General features: G+C 39.9%; 1 protein-coding gene across 1 annotated transcript in view; it reads left to right on the forward strand.

Moving 5' to 3' along the window:
* The window catches only part of DNAH7 (dynein axonemal heavy chain 7), a 4,771,155-nt gene that overhangs the window by 3,993,365 nt on the left and 752,284 nt on the right, over nucleotides 1-25,506 (forward strand). Inside the window, exon 52 of the mRNA XM_044073696.1 lies at nucleotides 8,541-8,702. Within this exon, the coding sequence (XP_043929631.1) occupies nucleotides 8,541-8,702 (162 nt within the window). The remainder of the gene's footprint in view (nucleotides 1-8,540; nucleotides 8,703-25,506) is intronic.

Below are 25,506 nucleotides of genomic sequence, written 5' to 3' on the forward strand. Positions count from 1 at the left end.
TGCCTTGTAGGCAAGACACAGATCACCTCTGAGCAGTCTGTACAATACTGAGTAGAGTGACAGTGATTTGAGCCTGTCCGCATAGAACAGGTTTTGGAGGCCATGAATTCTCTTTGTGAGGTATTTCTGTGGCCTTTCTAGTTGGTGCAGATGTTTGGAGGGTTACATACCAAACAGGGCATTATACTCAATTATTGGTCTAATAAGGGAGGAGTATAGAGAGGTAACCTCCTTTTTTCTGGATGCAATCACTTTATTATGAGATAAACCAAGTAAAAGACTTTTCTGACCACTGCCTGTATATGATGGTCAAATGTGAGACTGTTATCAACCTGAGTACCCAGGTTTCTCACCACAGGTTGTGTGCTTAGGGGGTTTCTGTTGATGTGGTAATCAGTAAGGGCCATGTTTTTCTAAAATGGTATGATGATACATTTTTTTGCATTTACTTTGAGGCCATGACTTTGGTACAGTTCATTAATTTCTGGGAGACCCTCTTGCAGTATGTTAACATCATTTGGGGAGTCAGTGACAGCATCCATCTTACAGTTGTCCGCAAATTTCTTTAGCCACAGGCTTTTCCTCTTTGCCTGGACCTCTGAGAAGTAGATGCCAAACTGTAGGGGTCCCAGGACAGATCCCTAGGGAACTCCACTAGTGACAGGTCTGCTATTGGAGGTGGAGGCACCTATTTTGACCTTGATGGTCCTGTCAGTGAGCTAGTTGGCTCACCAATATATCTATAGCTATATATCATATAACCTAAGCAACATTGCATAAATTATTCACTCCCTGCCTTTTTTTTGTTAAACAAGAAACACCTTCATTAAACCATTACTTACAACATATGTAATCATACTGTTATATAAATGAAAACAAACCACACTGACACAATCCTAGGTGCCAGCATTCTACATCATAAAACATGCTAACATACTCCTAGTTGCAAACATTATACATCACTCATAATCTACCCAATCATTTTCAGTTAGACATTACATAGCTCATTTAAGTCACGCCTTCTTTTAAACGTCATTCCTCCCCTGCATGTATTATTCCCACAGTTCACATTTTTGCCTATGTAGTTTGCTCCTACCCTTTTCTAAAGATGTCATTTCCTGTTGTTTTATCTTTATTTTATCTTTGTTGCTATATTCACTAATTCTAGTATAGTTGGTTTAGATTTTGATTTCAATTTTCTAGTAATTGCTTTTTTGGTAGCGACCATAATTGGACACAGCAAGGCCTTACCATGTCTAGGCAATTCCGATCCTGTATCATAGTTCAGAAAACTCATCTCCCTCATGACACCAATCTGCCCAACAAGCATCTATTTATTTATTTATTGGCATTTGTTTACCGAGAAAGTCCACTGGGCCAAGAAGAACCCATTTTCAGTGGAGACCTGGGGAGAAAAGCTCCACAAAAGCAGTTAGTATAAAATTACATAATATTGGAACAGTTTGTATTAACAAGAAGCATGGTCATAACAGGCAGTATAGATACAATAAAATGTAGGTGGTGCAGAGAAATAATATAAAAACATAAGGAATTGAAGTAAATCTAAGGTACATGTTCTAGTGCACTATAATGTGAGTGTACACTGTAGAGTACACTCTATTGTGATTGTAGAAGTTGAGTAATATAGGTAGAATTAGAATAACTATCTAAAGGTATATGCATTAGAAGTAGGAAGAGATTAGTGTTAGTAGTGAAGAGTGTGAAGAATTAACAGGAGTAAAGTTTTTGGAGGATGGAAGTAGAAAAATGGTGATATGATGTAAGGAAGAGGAGTGAAGTCTTAGGAAGATGAAAGTTAGAGTATTTACATTGCCAGAGAGTGGAGAGGTGCAGCTTCAGAGATATTTTGAAGGGGAAGATGTTATTGGTAGTCCTAATAGCTAATGGGAGTACATTCCATAGTTTGTCAATAGAGAAGGAGCCGAACATCTCCGACATTGCATCCCTCAGTGGATCCTTAAAGTCCACCAACCTACTGCACTCCCAGAAAATATGTTCACAATTACTTCTTTCTTCCCATCACTTTTCCACCTTTTGCTGTCTTCCTGAGGAAAAATTCTCTGGAGTCTACTTAGGGTATAAAAATATCTATGTAAACATTTCTAACAGAAATTCTACATCTTCTAGATTTTGTTGCATATTTGGAAGACATACATCCTCCCATTGTTTCTTTGTGAATTGCTTATCCAGTCTGTCTTCCCCAATCCTTTCTAACCTTCTCTGATTGATTCTTATAGTTAATCATGCAATATTTTATATGCTGTACGAATTATTCCTTTTTAATGACAGCTTATGTTCTAGATTCTACTAAAAACTCTATCAGTGATGGCATTTTGTTTAGGACCCCCTACCTCTTTCTCTTTGCTATACTCTGATATCAATCTTTGATAGGGAAGGCAATCTCTAACCTGCAGACCAAATGACTTATCGGTGTCTTCCCATACTATCATCTTTCCCTCTCCAATTGTTTGCTCCCAGTACCTTGATTCCTTTGCCAGTTTTCTCCAATAGATTCCAGCCCCCTCTTGCCTATTGTCTATATCCCTAATTGCAGTCATCCCTATCAGCAGAATCTCCTTTCTCAGTTCCCATGTTAGGCTTAGTTCATAGGATACTTTATAGATAAAATATTTTGTATGATTATTGTCATTCTCCTTAAAAGCCTTCAACCAAAATCCCAGTCTCTCCTTGTATCATGAGCTTCCCCGTGTTTCATCATCATCTCTTTACACTTTGAATTATATTTTTCTTCTTGTGCTATGTATAGGACCCTTAACTGTGTAGCTGTGAAATACCCCTTCAGTTTGGGTAATCCCATTCTGCCTTGTTCTGCAGGAAGAATCAGTTTATCCCATGACTCTTGCCATGTTCCACTCCCAGAAAAAGTCTTTCAGCTCTTTATTATTTGACCTGCGTATAAGACCAATGGGACTAAAAACATTTTAACTGTTTGTATCTTACTAATCCATACCCATATAACAAAGCTTCCATTTTTCTGTTTTTGAATTATCTTTTGTTTACTCTCTTCCCACGTATCCTTAGCTGCTATGCCAGAATCATTTTTAATCCATACTCCTAAATACTTCATTTTATCATGCCCCCATAAATATGAATATTGCTGAACCAGTTCATATGTAGGTACATAATTTACCACTACTGTGTTTGTTTTAACTTCATTAGTTTTGTATCCCAAAAAGATTTGAAACTATCTCAAAATGTTCCACAGCATTATAATGTCTCTTTCTGGTTTTGTCAGATATAAAATATCATCTGCAAATAGAGCCAGCTTTTCTTGACTACCATACCAATTATATCCCTGAATTTCTGAGTCTCTTATTTTCTTTGACGATGGTTCTAAATATAATGCAGATAAAATGGAAAGAGAACAGTCCTGCCTGTTTCCCTCTGCTCAAGCAGAAATTGTCAGAGAGGACCCCCACCTACTTTAATTTTCACCTCCAAGCCCTCATATATCCTCAAAGTCAACCTTAAAATTTTTTTCAGAAAATGCAAATGCTTCCGTTGCCCTGCTTATAAAGTCCCATCTTACTCTGTCAAATAATTTCTCTGCATCAAGACCCACCAACAATTGTATTTTTTATATTCTACTTCCCTCTGGATCATCAGTGTTCTGTTAATGTTGTCAAATGTTTGCCTCCCTTCCAAAAAAAACACATTGATCCATATCTATAAATTTTGGCATTACATTTGCCATTCTTTTAGCCATTATAGACATGAACACTTTATAATCCTGGTTTAGTATTGAAATGGGCCTGTATGAAGCTGGATCTCATGGATCTTTACCCTCCTTCGGTATTACAGCTACCACTGCTTTCTTCCAGGATATTGGTACTTCTCAGCTTAAAAACTGTTAAACATAACCTTACAATTCTTTATCAGTTTGTACTCTCCTAACTTCCAAACCCATGTGATTGTGGTTATGTAAGTATGTTGTAAAGACTGGTTTCTAACAAGCTAAAGAAGTCAAGTAGCTGATAAAAGTGTAATTTGTGAGAGAAATAAATAGTACCTGAAGTGCACCTGTTGGCTTAAAGTGCATGCTTTTTTCTTACTATATATATATATATATATATATATATATATATATATATATATATATATATCAATTTATATTCATGGAGCAAAATTAACCCCAAAATCTAGAAATCTGAGGACAGAGCTCTTGACCTCTTGAAAATTGTCAGCTGTAAAAGAACTTAGAAATGTATCTAATATGTATACTGAAGCGGGGTTTACATTAGTTGCAGATCAGTAGTCAGTGTAAGTCATATTCAGCTGAAAAAAGGGGTATCCATGATAGCTGCAGATATTTTACAGTGCTGGTTAATGTTCCTTGGGGGGGGGGGGTTAATTTGATACTGAATATATAAGAATTAACAACACTGGAATGCTGTTTGACTTGCAGCTGCTATTTAAAATGCCTGATGAACCACACAACATTAATCCAATGGATGTGCCATAAAGAGAGAAACCAGGAATGATCCACTACTGCTACAAGAGTATGGGTTAGTTGTAAAATGCTTACATATATCTATGCCAAGAAGTTTACTATGTTTCTCAGCACCGGTAAAATTCTGGCCTAGGTACATTCAGTGTGCTGAGTACTATATATAAGGAGTACATAAGACAGTATAATGAACTTCCTTACCATACCTCCACATGGCACAATTTCAAGTGGGTGTATGGTTCATAGGTTGGTACTAGGCTATCAGCCCTAGAGCCTGTACAAGCCTAGCCATAACAATTCCCTTGCTTTTTCTTCCCACACTATTTACTTCCCTGGACCCCTGTCTAGCAGGGCAACTGACATGATCCCCGGGGTGAATTAACTTTCTCCCATCCAATCATCAAGGTTCCTTTTGAAGAGGGCCAAAGAAGTGCTCTGCTTGACATGTATGGGCAGTCTGTTCCAGAGTCTGGGGAGTCTCTGGGTCAGGAACCATCCCTCCAACATGTTTTGTTTATTGTGATGACAAGGTTTAGATCCCTGGAGCGTGTGGCTCTGAAGGATTTGGATTTCTTTAAGTGTAGCATGTCCAACAGCTCTGGGTTTGACATGGCCTTGTATGTTAAGCAGAGATCACCTCTGAGTAGATGGTATGCGACAGAGTATAGTTGGAGTTTTTTAAGGCGGTCAGTGTAGGGCATCTGCTTTAGGCCTGTGATTCTTTTAGTGAGGTATTTCTGTGGCCTTTCCAATTGTTGCAGATGTCTTGAGAGGTACATACCAAACGGGGCATTGTATTCTATAATGGGTCTAATGAGGAATGAGTATAGTGGGACAATGACCACCTTTTTTCTGGATGAAAAGCCCTTAGTGATGAGGTGTGCCCACATAGAAGGATTTCCTGACTGTTGTGGCGATGTGGTTATTGAAGGTGAGACCACTGTTATAGTCTCTTATCACACTTTCAGTGTTTAGTGTAATGCCACGTATATGGTAATTCACGGGTACATGTTTTTTCCCAAAGGGATAACTATACATTTCTTGGCACTGAGCTTGAGCCTATGGCTCTGGCACCAAGCATCTGTTTCTGTAAGGCCCTTTTGTAGAGTATCCACATCATTTGGGGATTCAGTAATGGCTCCCAGTTTGCAGTCATTTGTGGACTTTGTCAGCCAGAGTCCCTTAGTGTTGCCCTGTACTTCAGAGAATTAGATGCCAAACAAGAGCGGTCCCAGGACTGAACCCTGAGGTACTCCACTTGTCACTTGTCTGAAGCTGGATTTGGAGTCAGCTACTTTTACAGTGTGGGTCCTATCAGTAAGCCAGTTGGCAACCCATCGAGTGACGTAAAGATTAATGCCCAGCTTAGTAAGTTTATCTATGATTCCAGAGTGGGGGATGGTGTCAAAGGCCTTGGTGAGGTCCAGATAGGCTGTGTGGACCACCTTACCCTCATCCACGGCTCTGGAGACTGCTTCAAAGAAATCAATCCAGTTCAGGAGACAAGATCGGCCCTTCATGAAGCCAAACTGGGTGGGGTCCAGTGTTTGAAGGTTGCCAATGTCTTTGTTTATAAGCTCCACGATAATACGTTCCATGGCCTTGCAGATCAGGCTCATCAGACTGATGGGGCGGTAGTTCCCAGGATCCAAGGTGGATCCCCCCTTGTGGAGTGGGATAACTGTAGCTGTGCGGCACTTAGAGGGCACGAAGCCTGAGGTGAGGCTATGATTAAACATGACATTTAGGTGAGGTGCCATTTCATTTTGTAGTTCATGTAGTACACAACCCGGGATGTCATCCGGTCACATGGATGCTGTATTCTTAGCTTTGGAGAGTGCGTTTTTTACCTGTGTGGCCGTTGTTACCAGAATTTGGCAATATTCCGGTATTGAGATGGGCCATTTAGGGGGTGAAAGGGGGGTGAAGTTGGCACTGAATCGATTTGCCAGGATATTGGCAATATCCTTGGGAACAGTATATTTAATGCCATTCTGTTGTAGCTCAGAGCAGATCTGAGCATTGCCATTTAGATTCTTGACATAGTTATAGAATGCCTTTTGGTTGTCTTTAGAATCTTTGACAATTTTTATTTTCGTAACTAACTTTGGAGGATTTTATGAAGGATCTCAGCTTCTTACTGAGGCTGGTAAGGGAGTTTTTTTGCAACCTGGGATTTTCCTCTTTTCTGCAATAGTTTCTTCCTTTTGTTGTAAAGTTTGTTTATGGCAGGGGACCACCAGATTTGCTTCCTTTTTTTGGAGGAGAGCATCTTGGTTCTGTTTGGGATGGCATGATTCATGCATGAGTGGGTGTGCTTGTACAGTGCCTTAGTCTAGGATTCAGCAGTCGCACTTTCAGTTCCCGGTTTATCTTGATTGCAGTGTGCACTAGGGAAGTTAGATGTGAAAGTAGGTAACTTAAGTTTTACCTATCTAAAAAGTTAAGTTTTAGTGGAGAGTCACTATTTTTAAAACAGCAAGATAGATTGAAAGGGGGTGGTCACTTTTTGTATTCTGGTACTATGGAATACAGTAGAATGGCCAATACATTTAAATAGTTAAAGGGGGGTGATTTCACAAAATGATAATTTAGTGCTTACTCACACAAGCCAGTGAAAGCAGAGAGGAAATGAGATATATGGTCAACTTAACATAAGAGGCAGGCAACTAGAAAGATAGTGGTATAATACAAGTAAAACACAAGGAAAAAAAAAACAAATCACAGTATTCAAATATAAAAAGGCAATAAAGTAATACGAAATACAGCAAATAAAAAGCAAACTAACCTTTCCTTCACAGCAAAGTGCAGCAGAGTCTGGGTGATCCTTTGTAATAAAGCTAGTAGTGGTGCTTCTTTAGATAAATGGTTTTGAGCATGCAAACATCAATCCACAAATATACATGTGTACTTTACAGTGATTATGGATAATTTATGTGAGATTTTCTGTTGTGCAATTTTGGTGTTTATATTTACTTTTTTTGTTGAGTTTGAAGTATTGGGGGTGAGTCTAGTAGAATTTCCTAAGTTTATGTCTGTTTTTACTTTCTGAACTACGGGTACAGTATGGCTATTTGAATTACAACATCACTTGCTTGTAAAGGTTAAGCAGCTCCCTGGGCTTGCATTTATTTAACTGTTCTTTTTTCTTGTACAGATCATTTGGGTTGACTTTTTACACAGTTTACTTCTACATTCTGCATTCACACATTTAATGATTTTCCAGGAGCAGAAGCAGCCGCCTGTGCTCCATTTGGCTAGCTAATTTGTCACTAAAAGAACCAAAGGCTACAAGCTGAATGATATATGCTGTATAGAAGTAGGTATGAGACACTTTCCAGTGGCCTAAAGTTCAAGAAACTGGTAAAAGTGTCTCTCCAGGCAGACCAGTGCTGCTAGGAAATATTAACACAAGTGAAGAAACAAAGAAATGTAAGAGAAAGGCACAGATTTAACTGCTGCACTACATTCTGCCTTTCTCTCAAAATCAACTGTTAAGATGAGTGCATTACTCGGGTATGATTTCTAGTTGCATTATGTATTGACTGACGTTCCCACTATTGTCGTGATAAATTCCACTCTGCTTCTAGCTTCACCAGTGTTCAAATACTAGCTTACAGTGCTTTGCACGACTCTAGTAAACATATAATGACACCATATGTGTTACTTTACAAATTGTTGTAATCACTATGATATATAGGATTGTTGCACATACTGTTAATGCCTGTCAAACAGAAGCCCATTCAGTCAAGCCTCAAAGAATGAACAGGAAACCCAGTGGAACTTCTATAAATCTTCCCAATGTCTGGCAACAGTGTTTATTTTAGTTAGGGGGTGTAATGTACAAAACCCTGCTTGAAGTGTATATAGAGATTTTGCATCAACATGAAACATCTTTACTGAGTAGAGGGTTCTGTCTTTCATTCTCAATTAAATGACCTATGGCATATTTGGCACTAATAATGTATATGTTATCTTAAAAAGTATAATTTATAGCCTACACAGCTTGGAGCTACATTCTTTAATAGTTGTTCTTTTTTTCTTTATGCAGGGATTTGGGGGACCTAAGCTGAGTTCACTTTCCCTTGGACAAGGACAAGGGCCTATAGCTATGAAAATGATAGAAAAAGCTGTGAAGGAGGGTAGCTGGGTAGTCCTGCAAAACTGCCACTTAGCGACATCATGGATGCCAACCCTGGAAAAAGTCTGTGAGGTAATTGTATCTATTTACATATTATTTGATTATTTAACTGTTTAAGTGGGCTGATCCAAAAATACCATTTTCAGCCACAATTCAGATGATTACAACAAAGCAAAGATGTAACAATAGGCTAACAAGTAACTCTGTAAGTAGTAATTTCAGCAGTAAACAAAAAGGTATATGTGAATACAGAATAACTAAGTGATCAACTGCAAACAAATTCTGAAGCGAAATATGAATACAGTAAACAAATACAGTGTGTTTATTTTGTGCCAGTACTATTATAGCTTCCAAGATCAGACAGGCTGGGTAAAGAAGGAGAAGGATTGGAGGATTATGAGGGATTAGCCACAGAACACTTATTTTTGGAGGAAGTGATGAAATAATTTGAGTGGGGACAGAATCCTTTGTTTAGGAATTTATTGGTGAGAAGAATGATAGCTGTGATTGCATATTCCTGAATGATAAGCCAGTTACATCTAGATGTGTTGAACAGTGGTGCAGACCTGGGGAAATGGAGCATAAACCTGTAGATCTTATTTGGTTTAAAACTGACCTCAAATGAATCCACAACTGAGATGGAGTGGTTTGCATTAGCATGTTGACTCACTTCTGTCCATGTCAGATATTAATGGATCATGGCTAGTTAATACGTGGGCTGCTGTGACATAACTGCTTGACATAGCTGATGTCAGAGCTTATCAATCAATCCTCAGAATTCTGTGAAAGACAGCAGTAGAGAGCAGATCTGCTTCAAGAATAGTTAATAAGTAAATCATAATGTTAGGGTTTTCTTCTCGCCTACCCTGTTTCTCCCAAGATGAATTTACAAAAACAGTGGACTCTTACCTTTCCCATATAGATTATGGAAGACTTGTCCTAACATACATTGATTTAGATATGTTCATGGCTTCCTCTTATGAGCCATGTTGGTGCACACACTCTTCAGTTCTTCTCGTTGCTTTGACAGTTACACATCTCTTGATTTATTTGAAGCATTTTTACTTTACAGTAACTTTCACTTTTTTTGTTTTAGTAGCTAAAATTTAATCTGATGTTGTCAATTTTCATTCTGTCCTGAACTGATGAGTTCGGATCCGACTCGGCCATTGCTAAAGCTTGTGGCAACCAAAAACTCTTGAGCTTCTCCCTTACCCATAATGCACCAACCCCAATTACCTCAGATCTCGTTTGCTGCTTCAAGCAAAAGATGTGGTCTTCCATCTCTCTCTCTCAAGCGTTAGTTAAATAACTGTTATATTTCAATTTTTTCTTCAAAAACTTTTTATATTACTATCCCTTACCTTTGTTTTTAAAGTTCCTGTCATTTCTTATGTTTTATTCTATCACACATTTTTTTCTGTACCTGTTAGATAATGTTGTTAGTATCTCCCTTCCCTCTACAAGACTGTGATAGCTTAGTTACCATAGTTAGTATTTCTCCCTCCTTTTTCTCTTATTTCCTGATTAAAAAAAAAAAAAACTTTTCTTTTCTTAGTATTTTGTTAGCATTGGCTGATAAACCATCAGGCTTTAAAAAATGTAAGTGTGGGCACAAGCTGCCAATTTCTGATGCCCACATACTTTGTGGCCACTGTTTGTGTCCCCTCCATTTACAAAAGGATTGTTCAATTTGTCATGGTTTTAATCCTCATGCATTAGTGGAATGCAGAAACAAACTTATCCTAAAAGGTCTTCTTCCTTCTTATTTTGGGGAAGCTATATTGGAGGATTCGTCTTCCTCTAAATCAAACACTACTAAAATTAAAAAATCCTCTTCTCCTAAGCCACCTTCCTCCTCCTCAGCTTTGGACTCCTAGAGAAAGAGGTCTCATAAGGATGCAGTCTCAACACCAGATCTTAAAAACACAAAAGTTCAAGATCCTGCTAATGGAAAATTATCAGATCCGACACCTTTTCTATCAAATCTGATAGTCTAAGCTCTCGGATCCGACACTGTCGGATCCTATGCAAACTGAACCTGACCTTCAGACTGCCAAATTTCTACCCAGAACAAGGTACTCTCCATCACTGGATCAAATTCCTTACAGGGTACTTTCTCAATTCTTAGAAAGACCTAGGTCTTCATCCATATACTCCACTCACTCTTCCAGAAGCCTTACAGAAGAAGAAGAAGATGTGAAGAGACTGGTGAAGAAGATTCTTTTGGTACAGAAACAGATTGGTGTTCCTTCGGCTCCTGCCCTTTGGGGTCAGGAGATCCACATATCTCCTACTGCCCCATTACAGATTCTTCTCTGACTCCTGTACCTTCAGAGTTTTTTGATCCGAGTCATCCAGATCCATCTGACTTGGATCAAAGAATAACTTTATCCTCGCATCCGAGGTCTTCTGTGAGGGCTCCTGTCCCATTGGATCCAGAGAGCTCCTGGAGCTATAGTCTACTTGTCAGACCCGAGGTGTTGCATTCGACTCCAAAGCTTTTGGTGCCATCTCTGCACCTCGGAGCCTCGGCATTGTATAGCTTGGCTCCAACTTCCACCTTGGAGCTTTTGCCCTCAGAGCAGGGGAGGCTTACAATTCAAAAGCTTGTCTTCTCGAATCTGACAGGCTCTCTCTCTCTCTGAGCTGCTCTGCCTTCAAGGCTGTGAAAAGCGTATTTTCTGCTGCAACAGTTCTGATGCCTTCTTCCCCTCGGATCCCAAGTCCTCTGCCATGATGTCTCAGCACTCAGAGCTTCACCATCTCTTTCCACAGGGGCAGCCAGTACCAAAACCCCAGGCTCCCATGCAAGTAATTGTAATCTTCTCTTCTGATACCTCCCCAAAGCACCCCACTGAGGAGGTCGCTAAGAAGAGGACTTGTAAGAGGAAATGCTTAGACTTCCCCAGAGGAGTCCATCACTGAAGACACAGATTTTGATGAAGTAGAAGGGTCCCCATGATCACTTCCTGAAGAGTTTTCCTTTGGAGACATCCTAGAAATCCTTAAGCAGAGAGGTGGTTGGACATCCAGTAATCCTATGACTGAGGAATCTGTTCTCCTGGAAACTTTTGGTACTGAACCCTCTGCCTCCTTTATGAGTCCGTCAGCTGATGAACTCATTGACTTGATCTATCTCATGGCAGGCCTGGAAGGACCCTGACACTATAGAGCCCATTCCTTGCAGAACAGATATGATAACAGCACCACCTGCCGAGAGACAGTTTTGGGGAAGGGAGTTACTGTAGATGCCATGATCATTGTGGTGGCCACCAAGAGGGAACTAGATGAGGAAAGTTCCACTGTCTATGCTTCAGAGATCTTCACTTTGAGGTCTCTGAACTATTTGGCACACTTTACTAGCCTACAGAGAGATTTGATCAAGGAGCTATCATGTACCCTCTCAGGTGCTGTTTCTGATGAAGTTCAGGCATCTGTTACTTTTCAGCTGATGACCCTACAGTCCATATCCAGTTCATTCATGAGGTTAATCTCATGCTTAGTGGAAGAAACCTCAAGGGCAGCAGGTTCAGGCATTTCCATAAGGAGACGCACCTGGATGTGCCTCTGTGAGTTTGTGGAGCTTTTCAAGTCTTCTTTTATCAGTTTTCCTTTTTACAGGACATCTTTATTTGGCCCCAAAGTAAAAGACACTGTCCAGGTGTGAAAAAGATGGAAAGACCCTGTCTGCTGTGGGAGTATGTTTTTTGGCTCCTCAAACAACCTTTTCCAGGAATCAGTCAGGTGGTTGAAAAATGCGGTTTAGTTAGTCTCAGGGTCCTTTTCAAGACATATGTGGGGGACATTCCCCAGAGGCAGAGGAGGGAACTCTAATAGATGAAGACACCGCAGTGGCAGAGGTGGCCAAAAGAACCAGTGTTCCAGAGAATCATTCTTTGACAAACCCTACCAGCGCTCCTGAAAGGAGGCCCAATTGTCCACCTCTGGAGACAGTCTGGGGACGATTATCCCTGCACCAGAGAGCATGGCTAGATATAACAAAAGATACGTGGGTGCAGAGGATTATTTCCAGAGTCTATATTATACCCTTTTCTCTTTCTCCCCCAAACCCAATGAAAATCCCCATTGTTCCATCCAGTCAGAGGGAACAAGCAACAATTCAAATACAAAAGTTGCTAGAAAAAAAGAGTCATCCAAGAGGTCCCTCCAGACCATATAGAATTCAAAAACTTACTCAAGGTTCTTTCTGGTGCCAAAGAAAACAGGGGACTAGAAACTAATCCTGGATCTCTTCAAACTAAATAGCACAGTTCAAAGAACCAAGTTTCACTTGATCACGGTTCAGTCCATTCTCCCCTTTCTGGGCAAGGATAATTGGATGTGCTCTATAGACCTTCAGTATGCATACTGTCACATAAAGATAAACAGATGGTCCAGAAGGCACTTAGGCTTCTGGCTGGGAGCCATTCATTATCAATTAAGTATACTGCCCTTTGGACTCATCATAGCCCCCATGGTGTTCACCAACTGCATGGCAGTAGCAGCAGCTCACCTGAGACTGCAGGGATTCCAAGTGTTTCCATATTTGGACTTCTAGCTCATTACCACTCAGACCAGGCATAAACTCATATGTGCAAGAGACCAGGTTTTCCAGACTTGCTCTCTTCTGGGGATAACCATAAACTATGACAAATCTCATCTGCAGCCAACTCAGAGTTTAGAGTTTATAGGAGCAAAGAGAACCATTGCTTCCCTCCCATTACTGAGAGTTCAGACTACAATATTCCAAGACAAAAATATTATCTGCAGCACCTCAATTTCAGCCTGACTGGTCCTTCAGGTTCTGGGATTGATGGCAGCAGCAATAATGTTAATACCACTTGACAGGTTTTATATGAGAATTCTTCAACAGATGTTAGCTGCTCAGTGGTTGATTCTTTATCAACCTATGTCTTACAAGATAAGAATCACTCACATCTGCAAGAAAGAGATCTCAAATGGTAGATTCATTCAGATCAGGTTCTACAAGGTCCTCTGTTTATTCTCCCTCAGCCCAAGGTCATAGTGAACATGGATGCTTCCCTGCTGGGGTGGCATTATCTGGGGAAGACAGTCCAAGGCATCTAGCACCCTGAGGAAGCCAATTTGCATATAAATGTCCTAGAGATGAGAGCAGTGCTGTTGGTGTTGCAGGCATTTCAGAATGCTCTCCCTTTGGGGACAGCTGCAGTACAGTTGGACAACATGTCGGTTGTCTGGTGCTTCAGCTAACAGGGAGGGACTAAATCCTACCCATTGTGTCAAGAAGCTCTAGCAGCCTTGGTCAATAAGTTACTGGCCAGCCAATGTCTAAATGCCCAGCCTGGGTTACCTTGGATAACTGGGTTGAATGAAAGTTAGACATAAAACCAATCAACCTACCAAACATGAACTGAGAATTTCTACACTTGATTCTTCTTAATGTATTTCTTTTTCATATGTTTTCTTTTTTTTCTTATCCCTTTAAATTTTCCTTTTCAGTTTTTACTCTTTTACCAATAGAATTCTTTTATTATCTCCCAGTTTGTCTTCTTCATCACTTACTTCAGAACCTTCGTCTATATCCTCTGTTTTTTTCCCATCTAATTTTTCTTCTGTTTCTACTACTTTTAATATTTCTTTATTTTTCCTTGCTGTTATTTTCATTTTTGCAATCCATCCGTAAATTTCCAATTTTGTTAAATTTATAACATTTCAATTTACATTTTTTTGCATCATGTCCCATTTCCCCACAAATAATGTTTCTTTGAAACATTTCCAAAGAATTTTGCACACATTCTCTGGTCTTGAAATGTGCTTTCTCCTTCATTTCTTTCACTTCTCCATCATCTCCTTCTGTCTCCATCTACCTCCCTGTTTCTCCGGGCCACCTCTGTGCCTGGAATGGAAACAGGAAATACTCCTCCAAAATGATTCCCACTCACAACAGTGATGCATAGGGGAAGTTCCCCAATGCCCTGGCCAAATTTTCACGTAGTAATATAAATACCAAAGTAGGTCTCCCCCTGAAAAGAGGTTAATCTCCTGCTTGTTGTAATTACAGAGTGCAAGCACAGTATCATGGATCTGCAGCTGGGAATATGAATAATTTTCCATTCTACATTTGTGAAATAACATTACAATCCCATCTCCTAATCCATTAACCTATGTTATAACTGACTGATAGACATCATAGAGTGGATGCATAAAATATTGGAAATGATAGCAGAAACCAAAACATTGATTAGACAGGCAGCAAGATGCACTGAATTCACTAAGCAATTGACATGCACATTACTTTCTTATACTGCTAAAGACTGTTGAACAATACCTATTTGCTGAACAACATTAAAGTGTATAATTTGATACGAAAATTAATCAGGATTTATTCTAAGCAGCTGTTTTGAGGTAGCTGTCTACTCAGAGACTCTAGCAGAGATAAAGAGGATGACGGTTTCCTTGGTGTTTGATTCTGCATCCCTGATGGTAGTTGTTCAAGTCCAGAGGAGAAGGTATGAGATGATGCAGGAAGCTGAAGCTCTTTGCATGACGTTAGATGTCTCCCAGATCAAGATGGACTGTGACCCTCAGTTTGTCTACAGGGGGTTGGGTGGGTGGTTAGTGGAGTGGTAATTAATTGCCTTGTGTGTTTTACATATGCTGGTTTAGGCTTTGAAGGTGCATTTAGATTTCTCCAAGAGAATTTCTTGGCAGCACAGATCTATTTGTCAATTTCTGTATATCAGGAGAATACAGTAGAGGAGAGTAGCATTCTTTTATCACTTGAATCCATTAAATTGCCTTGGTACATGATTTCATCATTGTACCCTGAGGGACATCTGACAGTTGAAAAAGATAAAGCTGTAGGACTGACATACTCCTACTCTGTTCAGTTTATTTAATAAATTGCCAGTAAGGGTAGTCCTGATGCTTTAAAATCTCCTGTTATGGTACATCTACTCACATAGTTGCACTTTTCAATGCACTGAATTTGTGAATATGTGGACTGTCAGTGACATCACAACTTTAAACAGTTTTGTGGACCTAATGAGTTGAGTGGAGCATTCACACATTCATGTATAGTGGCTTCTTCTTAACAGATACATTCCCTGTGCTATTTAAAAGCATGGGGTCTACCTCAGTACTTTATTATGCTAAACTCCACTTTGTCTTGAAGCAAGATTCAGTAAAGTAGTCACTCAACAGTCAGTAATGTGCCATTCATTTGAGGACAAAATCTTCCATTTGCATTGTGTTTCCTTCTGGATACATGATTCTGGGTGTACAGGGTTTGTAGTTTTCATTTGTTATCCAGTAAAGTATGCAGTCTTTGATATTGCATTGCCTTATATATTTCAGTAGGTGGATATTTTTGGAGTCATCTTTCCTAATCTGGTTCCTTTCAACAAGTCTGCTTTATCTTTTTACTAACCCGTGATATATAAATGTATGGAAATAGCTGATGAGGAATGGGATAGTAGAGCCTTCACTACTCACTGCTCAGTGTAATTCCAGCACTGACTTGTTTCTTGTTTCTTTTCAGTCAACATTTATTCATTTTAAATTTAGTGACAACCACTTTAGCTTGAATAATCAAAGTAAGAGTTACAGATGTGAATAATAGTACTATCAAAACAAAGTTAAAAAACAAGCTATTTTCAAAGTTGTCAACAAATGTGCAACACACCTTAATGTTTACAATTAAAAGTAGATCTCCATAAAGGTCAAATGAACCATTGTTATATAACGGTATAAAAACAGTAAAAGCCTTGTGTAATATTTTTAATTTAGTAGTCAGCTTATTTGCAGTTAAATATTTAGTAATTACATTAGATAATTCTGTGGATATGTCCTTTGAATTTAACCATTGAGTTGAAGTGCTAATACTATAAATATAGCTATTTTTTCTTTAGTTGTAGAAAGCAGTTGATTCAATATTGCCTGCTGCCAAATGATCTCTTAGGTTCATAGGTTCATAGATTAGTACTAGGCTAACTGCCCTTGTGAGCCATTGTAAGTTTAGCCAATTGCCCTATGTGAGAATCAAACCCTGCACCTTGTGTCTGCAAGGTAAACACCTTAACCATTATGCCAGCCTCCCTCCCAAATAGCTAGTGAGGGAATAGAACCCACAACCTTTTAATCTTCTGGTATTAGAAATAAGTACATTACCCACTCGGCCACTGATGTTAACATCTTTACTCATTGATTCATCTTGACTCATTATGTTTAGCAACGTTATCCTTCCTATAACGTCCTCCCATGTCTTCTTGTTTATACTACAATTGATTTTAACCAAGAGGATGACAAATGATTGCAGGATAGAACCATTATAAAATGAGGTAAATCCAGAAATATAGGATACCAAATTAGATGGGGACATATATACATTAAAATACCATCAATTGGCTATAGAATAATTTAATAAGTGGAATATCATTTAAAGTGGAAGCCTATGTTAACTCCAACATATTGTTATTTAATGACATCATATGCTTATTCCAGATAAAAGAAGGAAAGACGTCCTAGCTAAATGTAATTCTTAGTATTGCTACATAGGTAGGAGAGATGAGTTTCATACAAGAAGAAGCTAGCATTAGCTAAACAAGACAACAATGACAAGTATTTTTCAAGGGATCTAGGCCCTTGAGAGTTATTAGAAATAATGAATAATGATGGTATGCAGCATGATCAAAACCTGCATAGCTTCTGTGTTGAGATTGCTTGTTTTTTCAGTTCATTATTAGCTGGCTGCACCACTCCACTTCATTTTAAAAAGTTAATGAGGTGGTTGGTGTTTGGTCTTAGCATAAACTGTCTCATAAGATGTGCTCTGTCACACTGGTAGCTCCCATTAAAGAGCTAACTAATATAAATGTACTCTAACTGAACACGTAGGGTTTGTTGGTTCTACTTGAATGCTGACAGTAGCTAGATGTATACAGTATCAATGCCTTCCTCACCAAAATTAGGAGGCATGCTAAGTATGAATATTTCATATTTTTGAGTGGCAGTTTATGATCAGAAAACATAAATAGGGCACTTTTGTTTTGTTTTGAAGTTGCATTAAAAATTAGTCCATAAGATCAGGTTGGTGTAGTTATCTATGTCATCATCATCTTCTTTCGGCTGTTCCCGTTAGGGGTCGCCACATTGGATCATCTGTTTCCATTTCTTCCTGTCATTTGCATCTTGTTCTGTCACACCAACCACCTGCATGTCCTCTCTCACCACATCCATAAACCTTATCTTAGGCCTTCCTATTTTCCTGTTACCTGGTAGCTTCATCCTTAGCATCTTTTTCCCAATATGTAATGTTGGGAGGGTAGCCTAATGGTTAAAGTGTTTACCTTACAAACACAAGGTGCAGGGTTTGAGTCTCACAAGGGATAATTGGCTAGGCTTAAAATGGCCCACAAGGGCAGTTAGCTTAGTACTAATCTATAAATCTATGAATCTATGAATCAAATTTAAGTCTTCTATGTATTCACTTGCTGAACTCTTTGTAGAGTTGTTTCAGGCAGAAAGACTGGAATTGACTTAGAAACAGCAACACATAGACATTAATTTATTTATAAACTATAATGTATGGCAATATACTGAGGCAAATATGGTCAAAGCATGGCACAGCAAATCCATCAGACCAAAATCAATTGTCCTACTTGAATACTGATTTTTTTTAAATATGTGGAGGGTAGGTGAGTACTGTAATTCAACAAACTACATTCCATCAGAGTTCATTCAGTTGAAAAAAAATACACTGGGGTGGATTTTTGTCAAGGTCAGCTAACAGTGGTAGTGATAAAGTTTGTTACCACCAGTGCTGTGTGATCTCAGAGATGTTAGGTTAAGAGGTTAGGATGCTTGCCCAGATTGCAAAAACATGTTCTGTGCAAGTCTGCTAGTTGTTTTTTTCAGAGCTTGCACAACACTGGGTTTAGGGGATTTGTTGTATTCACCTCTCTTGTATGATCTCAGAGTTAGTATATTTATAGATAGGTTCATAGGACGATACTAGGCTACTGGCCTGGAGGCCCTTATAAGCTTAGCCAAGAATTTCATCCATGCTCCCACAAAGTCAGGACCTGTTTTCTCTGTCCATCAGGGACACAGGTGGGATCCCAGGGGTATATTTTCTGTTTCCCATCCAGTTGTCTAGGCCCCTCTTTAAGAGGGCTAATGAAGTATTCTGCTTGACATGGAGAGAGAGTCTATTCCACAGATGTGGGAGTCGGGACACAAATCTATCCACTAACAAGTTCTATTAATGTCACAGATCAGTTTGAGGTCTTGTGTGTGGGTTGCGTGAGTGGAGGCTGAGTCTGAGATGGCCTTGTAAGTCAGACACAGGTCACCTCTAAGCAGTCTGTATGAGACTGAGTAGAGGGAAAAGGCTTTTAGCCTATCTGTATAGGTCAGGAACCTCTGTGGTCTCTCCAACTGATGCATGTGCTTGGCAAGGTACATGCCAAAGGGGGCATTGTAATTAATAATGGGTCTGATAAGGAAGGAGTGCAGGGATATTATGACCTCCTTTTTCCTAGATAAAATACACTTACGTATCAGGTGGGCCATGTAGAAAGCCTTCTGTACAACAGAGGCAATGTGGTGGCCAAAACTCAGGTTACATCAACCTGCTGGGTGCCCAAGTCCTTCACGACTGATTGCATGCTTAGTACGTTGTTATTAATGTGATAATTAGTGGGGACGCCATTTCCCCAAAGGGGATAATGATGCATTTCTTGGCATACAGTTTGAGGCCATGTTTCTGGCACCAGTCATTAGTTTGGGTAAGGCCCTCTTGGAGGATGTTCACATCACGTAGGGAAATTTATGATCGTGCCCACCTTGCAGTCATTTGCAAACTTGGTCATCCACAGACCACTGGTTTTGGCTTGCACCTCAGAAAAGTATATCCCAAACAGTGGAGGCCCCAAGACCGATCCTTGGGGTACACCACCTGTTACGGGTCTACTATTAGAGGTGGTTTCACCTATTTTGACTGAGTGGGTTCTATCAGTGAGCCATGAGTTTCAAAGAAGGCGACCAGGTTTAACAGGCATGATCTCTCTTTCACAAAACCAAACTGTGTGGGATCAAGCATTTGGAGGTTGCCAATGTCCTTGTTTATAAGATCCATGATAATGCATTCCATGGCCTTGCAGATCAGGCTAGTCAGGCTGATGGGCCTATAATTGCCTGGATCAGTGGATATCCACCTTTGTGTAGAGGGATGACAGTGGCTGTCTTCCATTCTGCTGGGATGAAGCCGGTGCACAGGCTTTGATTGAATAGGGTGCCTAGTGGTGCTGAGAGCTGTTGCGTGAGTTCATGTAGGACACAACCAGGGATGTTGTTGGATCCCATGGAGGCTGTATTTTTTGCTTTTGAGAGGGTGTTAATGACTTGCTCCCTAGTGATGAGGGAAGGGGGCAGGTGCTGGGGGTGTCCTGATGGGGAGACAGGGGGTAAAGTTTTCACTGAATTTGTCTGCCAGTAGGTTGGCTATAACTATGGCGTTTGTGTACTGTATGTGTATGTGGTATTCTTGACCAACAATTCAGAGCAGATTTGGGAGTTGCCTTTGAGATTGCTGATGTATGCAAAGAAGGTCTTGTGATTGTCCTTAGTGGATGTGGCCAGATTGGGCTTGAAATTAGCCTTAGAGGATTTCACCAGTGACCTTATTTGCTTGTTCAGACAAAGGAGAGATTGCTTCCAATTTGGCACCTGCTCATTCTTGGTCCTGGACAGCAATTTTTTCCTTTTATTATAGAGTTTGTTTATTGCTGCTGTCCACCAGACAGGTTTACACTTCCTTGAGGAAGATGATTTGGTCCTGTGAGGTATTGTTGAGTCCATGCAGCTATATAGGTGCTCATATAGTTTTTTTAGTGTAGGCTTGGACATTAGTGCTTGTTCCAACTGAAGGGATGGTAGCTGTGAAGCTGCTTATAACTGCTCCTAGGAGGTTGTAGTCAGCTTTGGAAAAGATTTTTTGTTTGACCTGGCGAGGGGGGGCATCAGGAGAGATGGTAAGTTTGAAAGTGATTGCTTTATGGTCAGATCTTACCAAGGAGGATGACACTGTAGGAGTGCTACAGTGGCTACTCATGTTGGTTAATACCAGGTCCAGGATATTTTCACCTCTTGTGGGGCTGTTGATCAGCTGATATAATGCATTACTATTGATGAAGTCAAGGAAACTTTAGGCATTCATGTTTGAGCGAGAAAATGGTCTTCCACTCTATGGTTGGGTAGTTTAAGTCGCCCAGGATCAGGGTAGAGAGTTGAATCTTGATGGATTCAAGTAAGTCCAGATAGGTGGAGTGGGTGTCCTGAGTCATGGTTGGAAGTCTGTAGCTAGCTATGATTTGAAAGGTGTTTTGTCAGCAGTTAACTGAACATGGAGTGTCTCCTGTGTGTCATACTGTTTAACTAGCCTGGAGGTGTGTATATCTTTGATAAATATTGAAACTCTACCTCCTTTGGCTTTGTAGCCCTCCATTTGGGGTGTGAAAGTATGGTAGGACAAGTAACTTGGTAAGGTCAGGGTGCTTTGAACCAGATTTCAGTGACTGCGCAAATGTCAGCATCTTCTGGGGTGAGGAATGCTTGCAATGAGTGCAGTTTCATGTTAAGATTCCTAGCGTTTAGCAGCATGACCTTTAAATTTCATTTAGAAGAATTTTTCACGGTGGTAATTTTGTCTTCATGACTGCCTAAAAAGGCACTATGGGGGAGGTAAGAGCCTTTACCAGAAGCCTGAAGCCCAGGGGAGACAGATGAAAGCCTTCTTTGGCAAAGCATCATGGTCTGTCAATCATGTCCTCCCATGCTGTCCGGTAATGGATCCCCTTGGAATGACACCAGAAACTAAGCCAGTTGTTAATGTCGATCATTTTCTGTTTGTATTAAGGCATCATTCTGGGTGATGGTAGGATGCTGCTTAAGGCTAGAGACATACCTGCCTGGGACATATATTCAGTGAGCTCAATCATGTCTCTCTTCATATAGTCCGGAAAGCTACATCTCAAGTCATTTACATCAACATGGACTATGACAGAGTCATAACAGTACCTGTTGTTGAGAGACTTGAGTGCATGAGTGATATGGCAGATTCTAGCATCTGCAAGCAACTTACTGTGAATTTCCCCTTGTCTAGCCTGGTGAGGGGCACATCTGTGTGTTTCACGATAGAGTCTCCTATCTCCTATGACTAGTATGTTGTGTTTGTGGCTGGGCCTTAGAGGCTGTGAGACATAGTCATGTATACTATGTGTGGTGCTTGGTGTGATGGGTTGTAATGTGCGTGTGTGCTTTTGCCTTTGAGGTCTCTTTTGTTTAGGTATGTTTTTGTTGAAAACCTCCACATATGTAGGAATGTACTCTACAGGTGTGGGTGCTGTTAGAGGTGTGGTGTTTGTGCAGACAACCTTCTCAGTGCTAAAGAAACCACAGGAAATTGTCCATCCGTGGTTATCAGAATCTGTGGAAGAGAGGTCAAGGATGGTAGAGTGGGTACTATCAGAATAGAATACCTATAAGTGTGAGAAGGGCTGGATACAATCAACACAGTAGTTGCAAGGTAGGGCATCAGTTACACAGGAGTGATGGTAAGGGAAAAATTGCAACTGAGATACCTCGCAATGGGTTAAAACAGCGCAGCAGCAGTGCGCAATGAGCAAACAAGCTCAATACCCGGCAAACACAGAGTTTAGATACCAGAAAAGATGGAGGAATCTAGAAGCTCGAATTACTACCCAATCCTGCTAGCCCTTGCACTTTCAACCAATCACTCATGCTAGAGAAGGTCAGGCAGTCCCGTTACTCTCCATAACAGAGAAGACAAAACCCTACCAGCATAAGATGGCTGCCAGAAACACGGGAAACTCAACAAGCAAAACAACCAGGCCTGGATGCAGCAGGTCTCTATCTAGACTATGCTATCTATCTAGAACACAGAAACCTCATAGAAAATGCACAGAAAAGCATAGATAGAGCACTCGCAAACAGAAAATACAACTCCCAGTATGAAAAAGCAATTTACAGTTAAGTAATTCAATAAAAATGCAATTACAGTACTGAAACACTATCTAGCAATGGAAATACAGTTAAAACAGTATAAAACAGTACACAAATAAATGCAGTGAAACAGTAAAGAAAAGCTTTATAACAGTGCAAAATGTAGTAGAATAGTTGTATAGCACAACTATAAGTGTTAAGAAGTGCAATTCAATGAAATAAATATAAAAAAAACTTATTCTACTCTTGGAGCCTCAGGGAATTTCTGCTACGTCACAGTGATGAATCGCCACTCCTCAGCCTGATAAAAAAAGCACAGCTCCCCTGCAGACACAGGGTGTAAATACCAGAAAAGATAGAAGAATCTAGAAGCTCGAATTACTACCCAATCCTGCTAGCCCCTGCACTTTCAACCAATCACTCGTGCTAGAGAAGGTCAGGCAGCCCTGTTACTCTCTCTAACAGAGAAGACAAGCCCCTACCAGCAAAAGATGTCTGCCAGAAACACAGAAAACTCAACAAGCAAAACAACCAGACCTGGATACAGCAGGCCTCTATCCAGACTATGCTACCCGACTAGAACACCAAAACCACACAAAAAATGCACAGAAAAGCACACATAGAGCACTCACAAACAGTAAATACAACTCTCTCTATGAAAAAGCAATTTACATACAGTTAAATAATTCAATAAAAATGCAGTTACAGTAATTGAATAATATCTAGCAAGGAAAATACAGTTAAAACAGTATAAAACAGTACAAAAACGCAGTGAAACAGTAAAAAAAAGATTTATAATAGTGTGAAATATAGTAGATTAGCTGTATAGCACAGCTATAAGCATTAAGAAGTGTAATTCAATAAAATAAATGTAAAAAAAAAAAAAAAAACATATTCTGCACTTGGAGCCTCAGGGCATTTCTGCCATGTCACAGTGATGAATCACCACTCCTCAGCCTGGTAAAAAGAGAGATGCGAGGGTGCAGTTTCCTTGCCTCCTGCAAAAACAACATTTTTGAGATGTTTGATAGGTTCAGTGGATATAGTCTGGTTTCATGACATGTGACTGACATATGGAATTCCTGCATATGCTTGCCCTTAAGATTCAATAGCAGAGGGCTATGACTACTCTATTTCCCTTACCTACTCATACTAAGTACAAGCTTACACAGCTCAGAGGAAACATTAGAATTGTTCTTATAGTAGCCTTGCAACTGAATTCAGAAAATTTTGGCACATCATGCTAAGTGATTTTGCCCAACAAACAGCCATGGTGTATGTTAATGGTCTTATAATGACATGATAATTGATCCTGTCTGTGTATGCTGATGAAACAAAACAAGATGGCAAAGTAATTCATAAATGTATAAATGCCAAGCAGTGAGTGGGGCTGCACCTACAGCATATTTGAACTTTGCCAAATGTTCATGTTCAGATTGCTAAACAATGTTACTAATTGTTACTAAACAATGTTACTAATTGTTACTTGATAATGTTATTAAATGTGTATCTGCAAGAGTTTCTCACTGCCACTGTTGTACCTACTGGTGCATGACTCTGCCTCCTGAGGTACCAGTTAATCTGACCACACTTAACATTTCATATATGATACTGATATTGTGGATTAGTACTGTGCAGATAGTGACACCAGCTAAGAAATTGTGAATGTGTTGGCCTTGTCTGCAGCCCCATAAAGGTCAGGGAGTAACTATCCCAGTGGATACTAAGGTATATCCAGCTTTACATATATTAACTACAGAGACCTTTCAGCTACCTACTGAGGAGACAGTAGGGATATCTCAGGATTAGTCAGTCAGATTCTCAATAGTGTGTTTCAGCATTTAGGGTAGTGTATATGATTTCAACTTACCCAAGAGGAGGGGACCAACACCATGGGGGAATTTCTATGATATAGCCCATTGCTTGAAGGTACTGGGGGGCTGTGAAATAGACTTTACCTGGTGAATTGGTAAGGAGATACATGAACCACAAATGGGAAGCAATCCGTCATCAGATGATCGATGATACACAGCTATCATCTATAATATGTGTGCAGGCAGTTACTGCAACTGCCACATATGGGGCACCTGTTACTTGTGCCAGTGGTTTGCAAGGGGTGATTTTCACGAGGAGGATCTTGTTGGTGATACTAGATATGTCAAACCAACTAAATAACGCAAATAAGACAAGATGCACAGACTAAACCAAAATATCCAGAAGAGCGCAAAAATAGTCCACCACCAAAGAGAGACGAGAATGAATAATTCTTTATAGTGGCAACCAAAAGCAAACCGGTTTCAGCAATGATAAAGCTTTCTTCGTTGCTATAACACACAATGAATGACATATGCTTTAAATAGTAAAACACATCATAAGAGTCTTGATCCTATTGGTGCATACCAAATTAACTCAGTTCATTGAGGCCAGCCTTAAACAAAGCACCCAGCTTGACAATCCAACTGGATTCTCTTTCATTTCGGGTAGTATGCCATCCTGTTTTGCACATTCTGTTACCATAGACTGTATCTATAATAGTGGATTGGAATTTAACAGTGGTGTGGGTCATAGTATGTTTATAGAGAGCATTTGACATTCTTTTATTTCTAATATCACTGAGATGTTTGCTAATCCGAAATCTCAGTGGCTGAGATGTTTGTCCAATATAAAAAGCGGAACAAAAACATGTGGCCAAATATATAACCCAGTCCCTGCTACAATTCCCAAAAGTACGAATTTGGTATATCTTTGAGGTATTGTTACTAGTAAATGCTTTGGTTTTCAGAACATGTGCACAAGCACTACAATGGCCACAAGGGATGCTGCCCACTAGTTTGTTTCCAAATAGAGTGACCTGTTGAGTATTTGTTGA

The sequence above is a fragment of the Protopterus annectens genome, chromosome 6.part0 (assembly GCF_019279795.1).
Source record: "Protopterus annectens isolate FY-2018-M chromosome 6.part0, PAN1.0, whole genome shotgun sequence".
NCBI classification, from domain to species: domain Eukaryota; kingdom Metazoa; phylum Chordata; order Ceratodontiformes; family Protopteridae; genus Protopterus; species Protopterus annectens.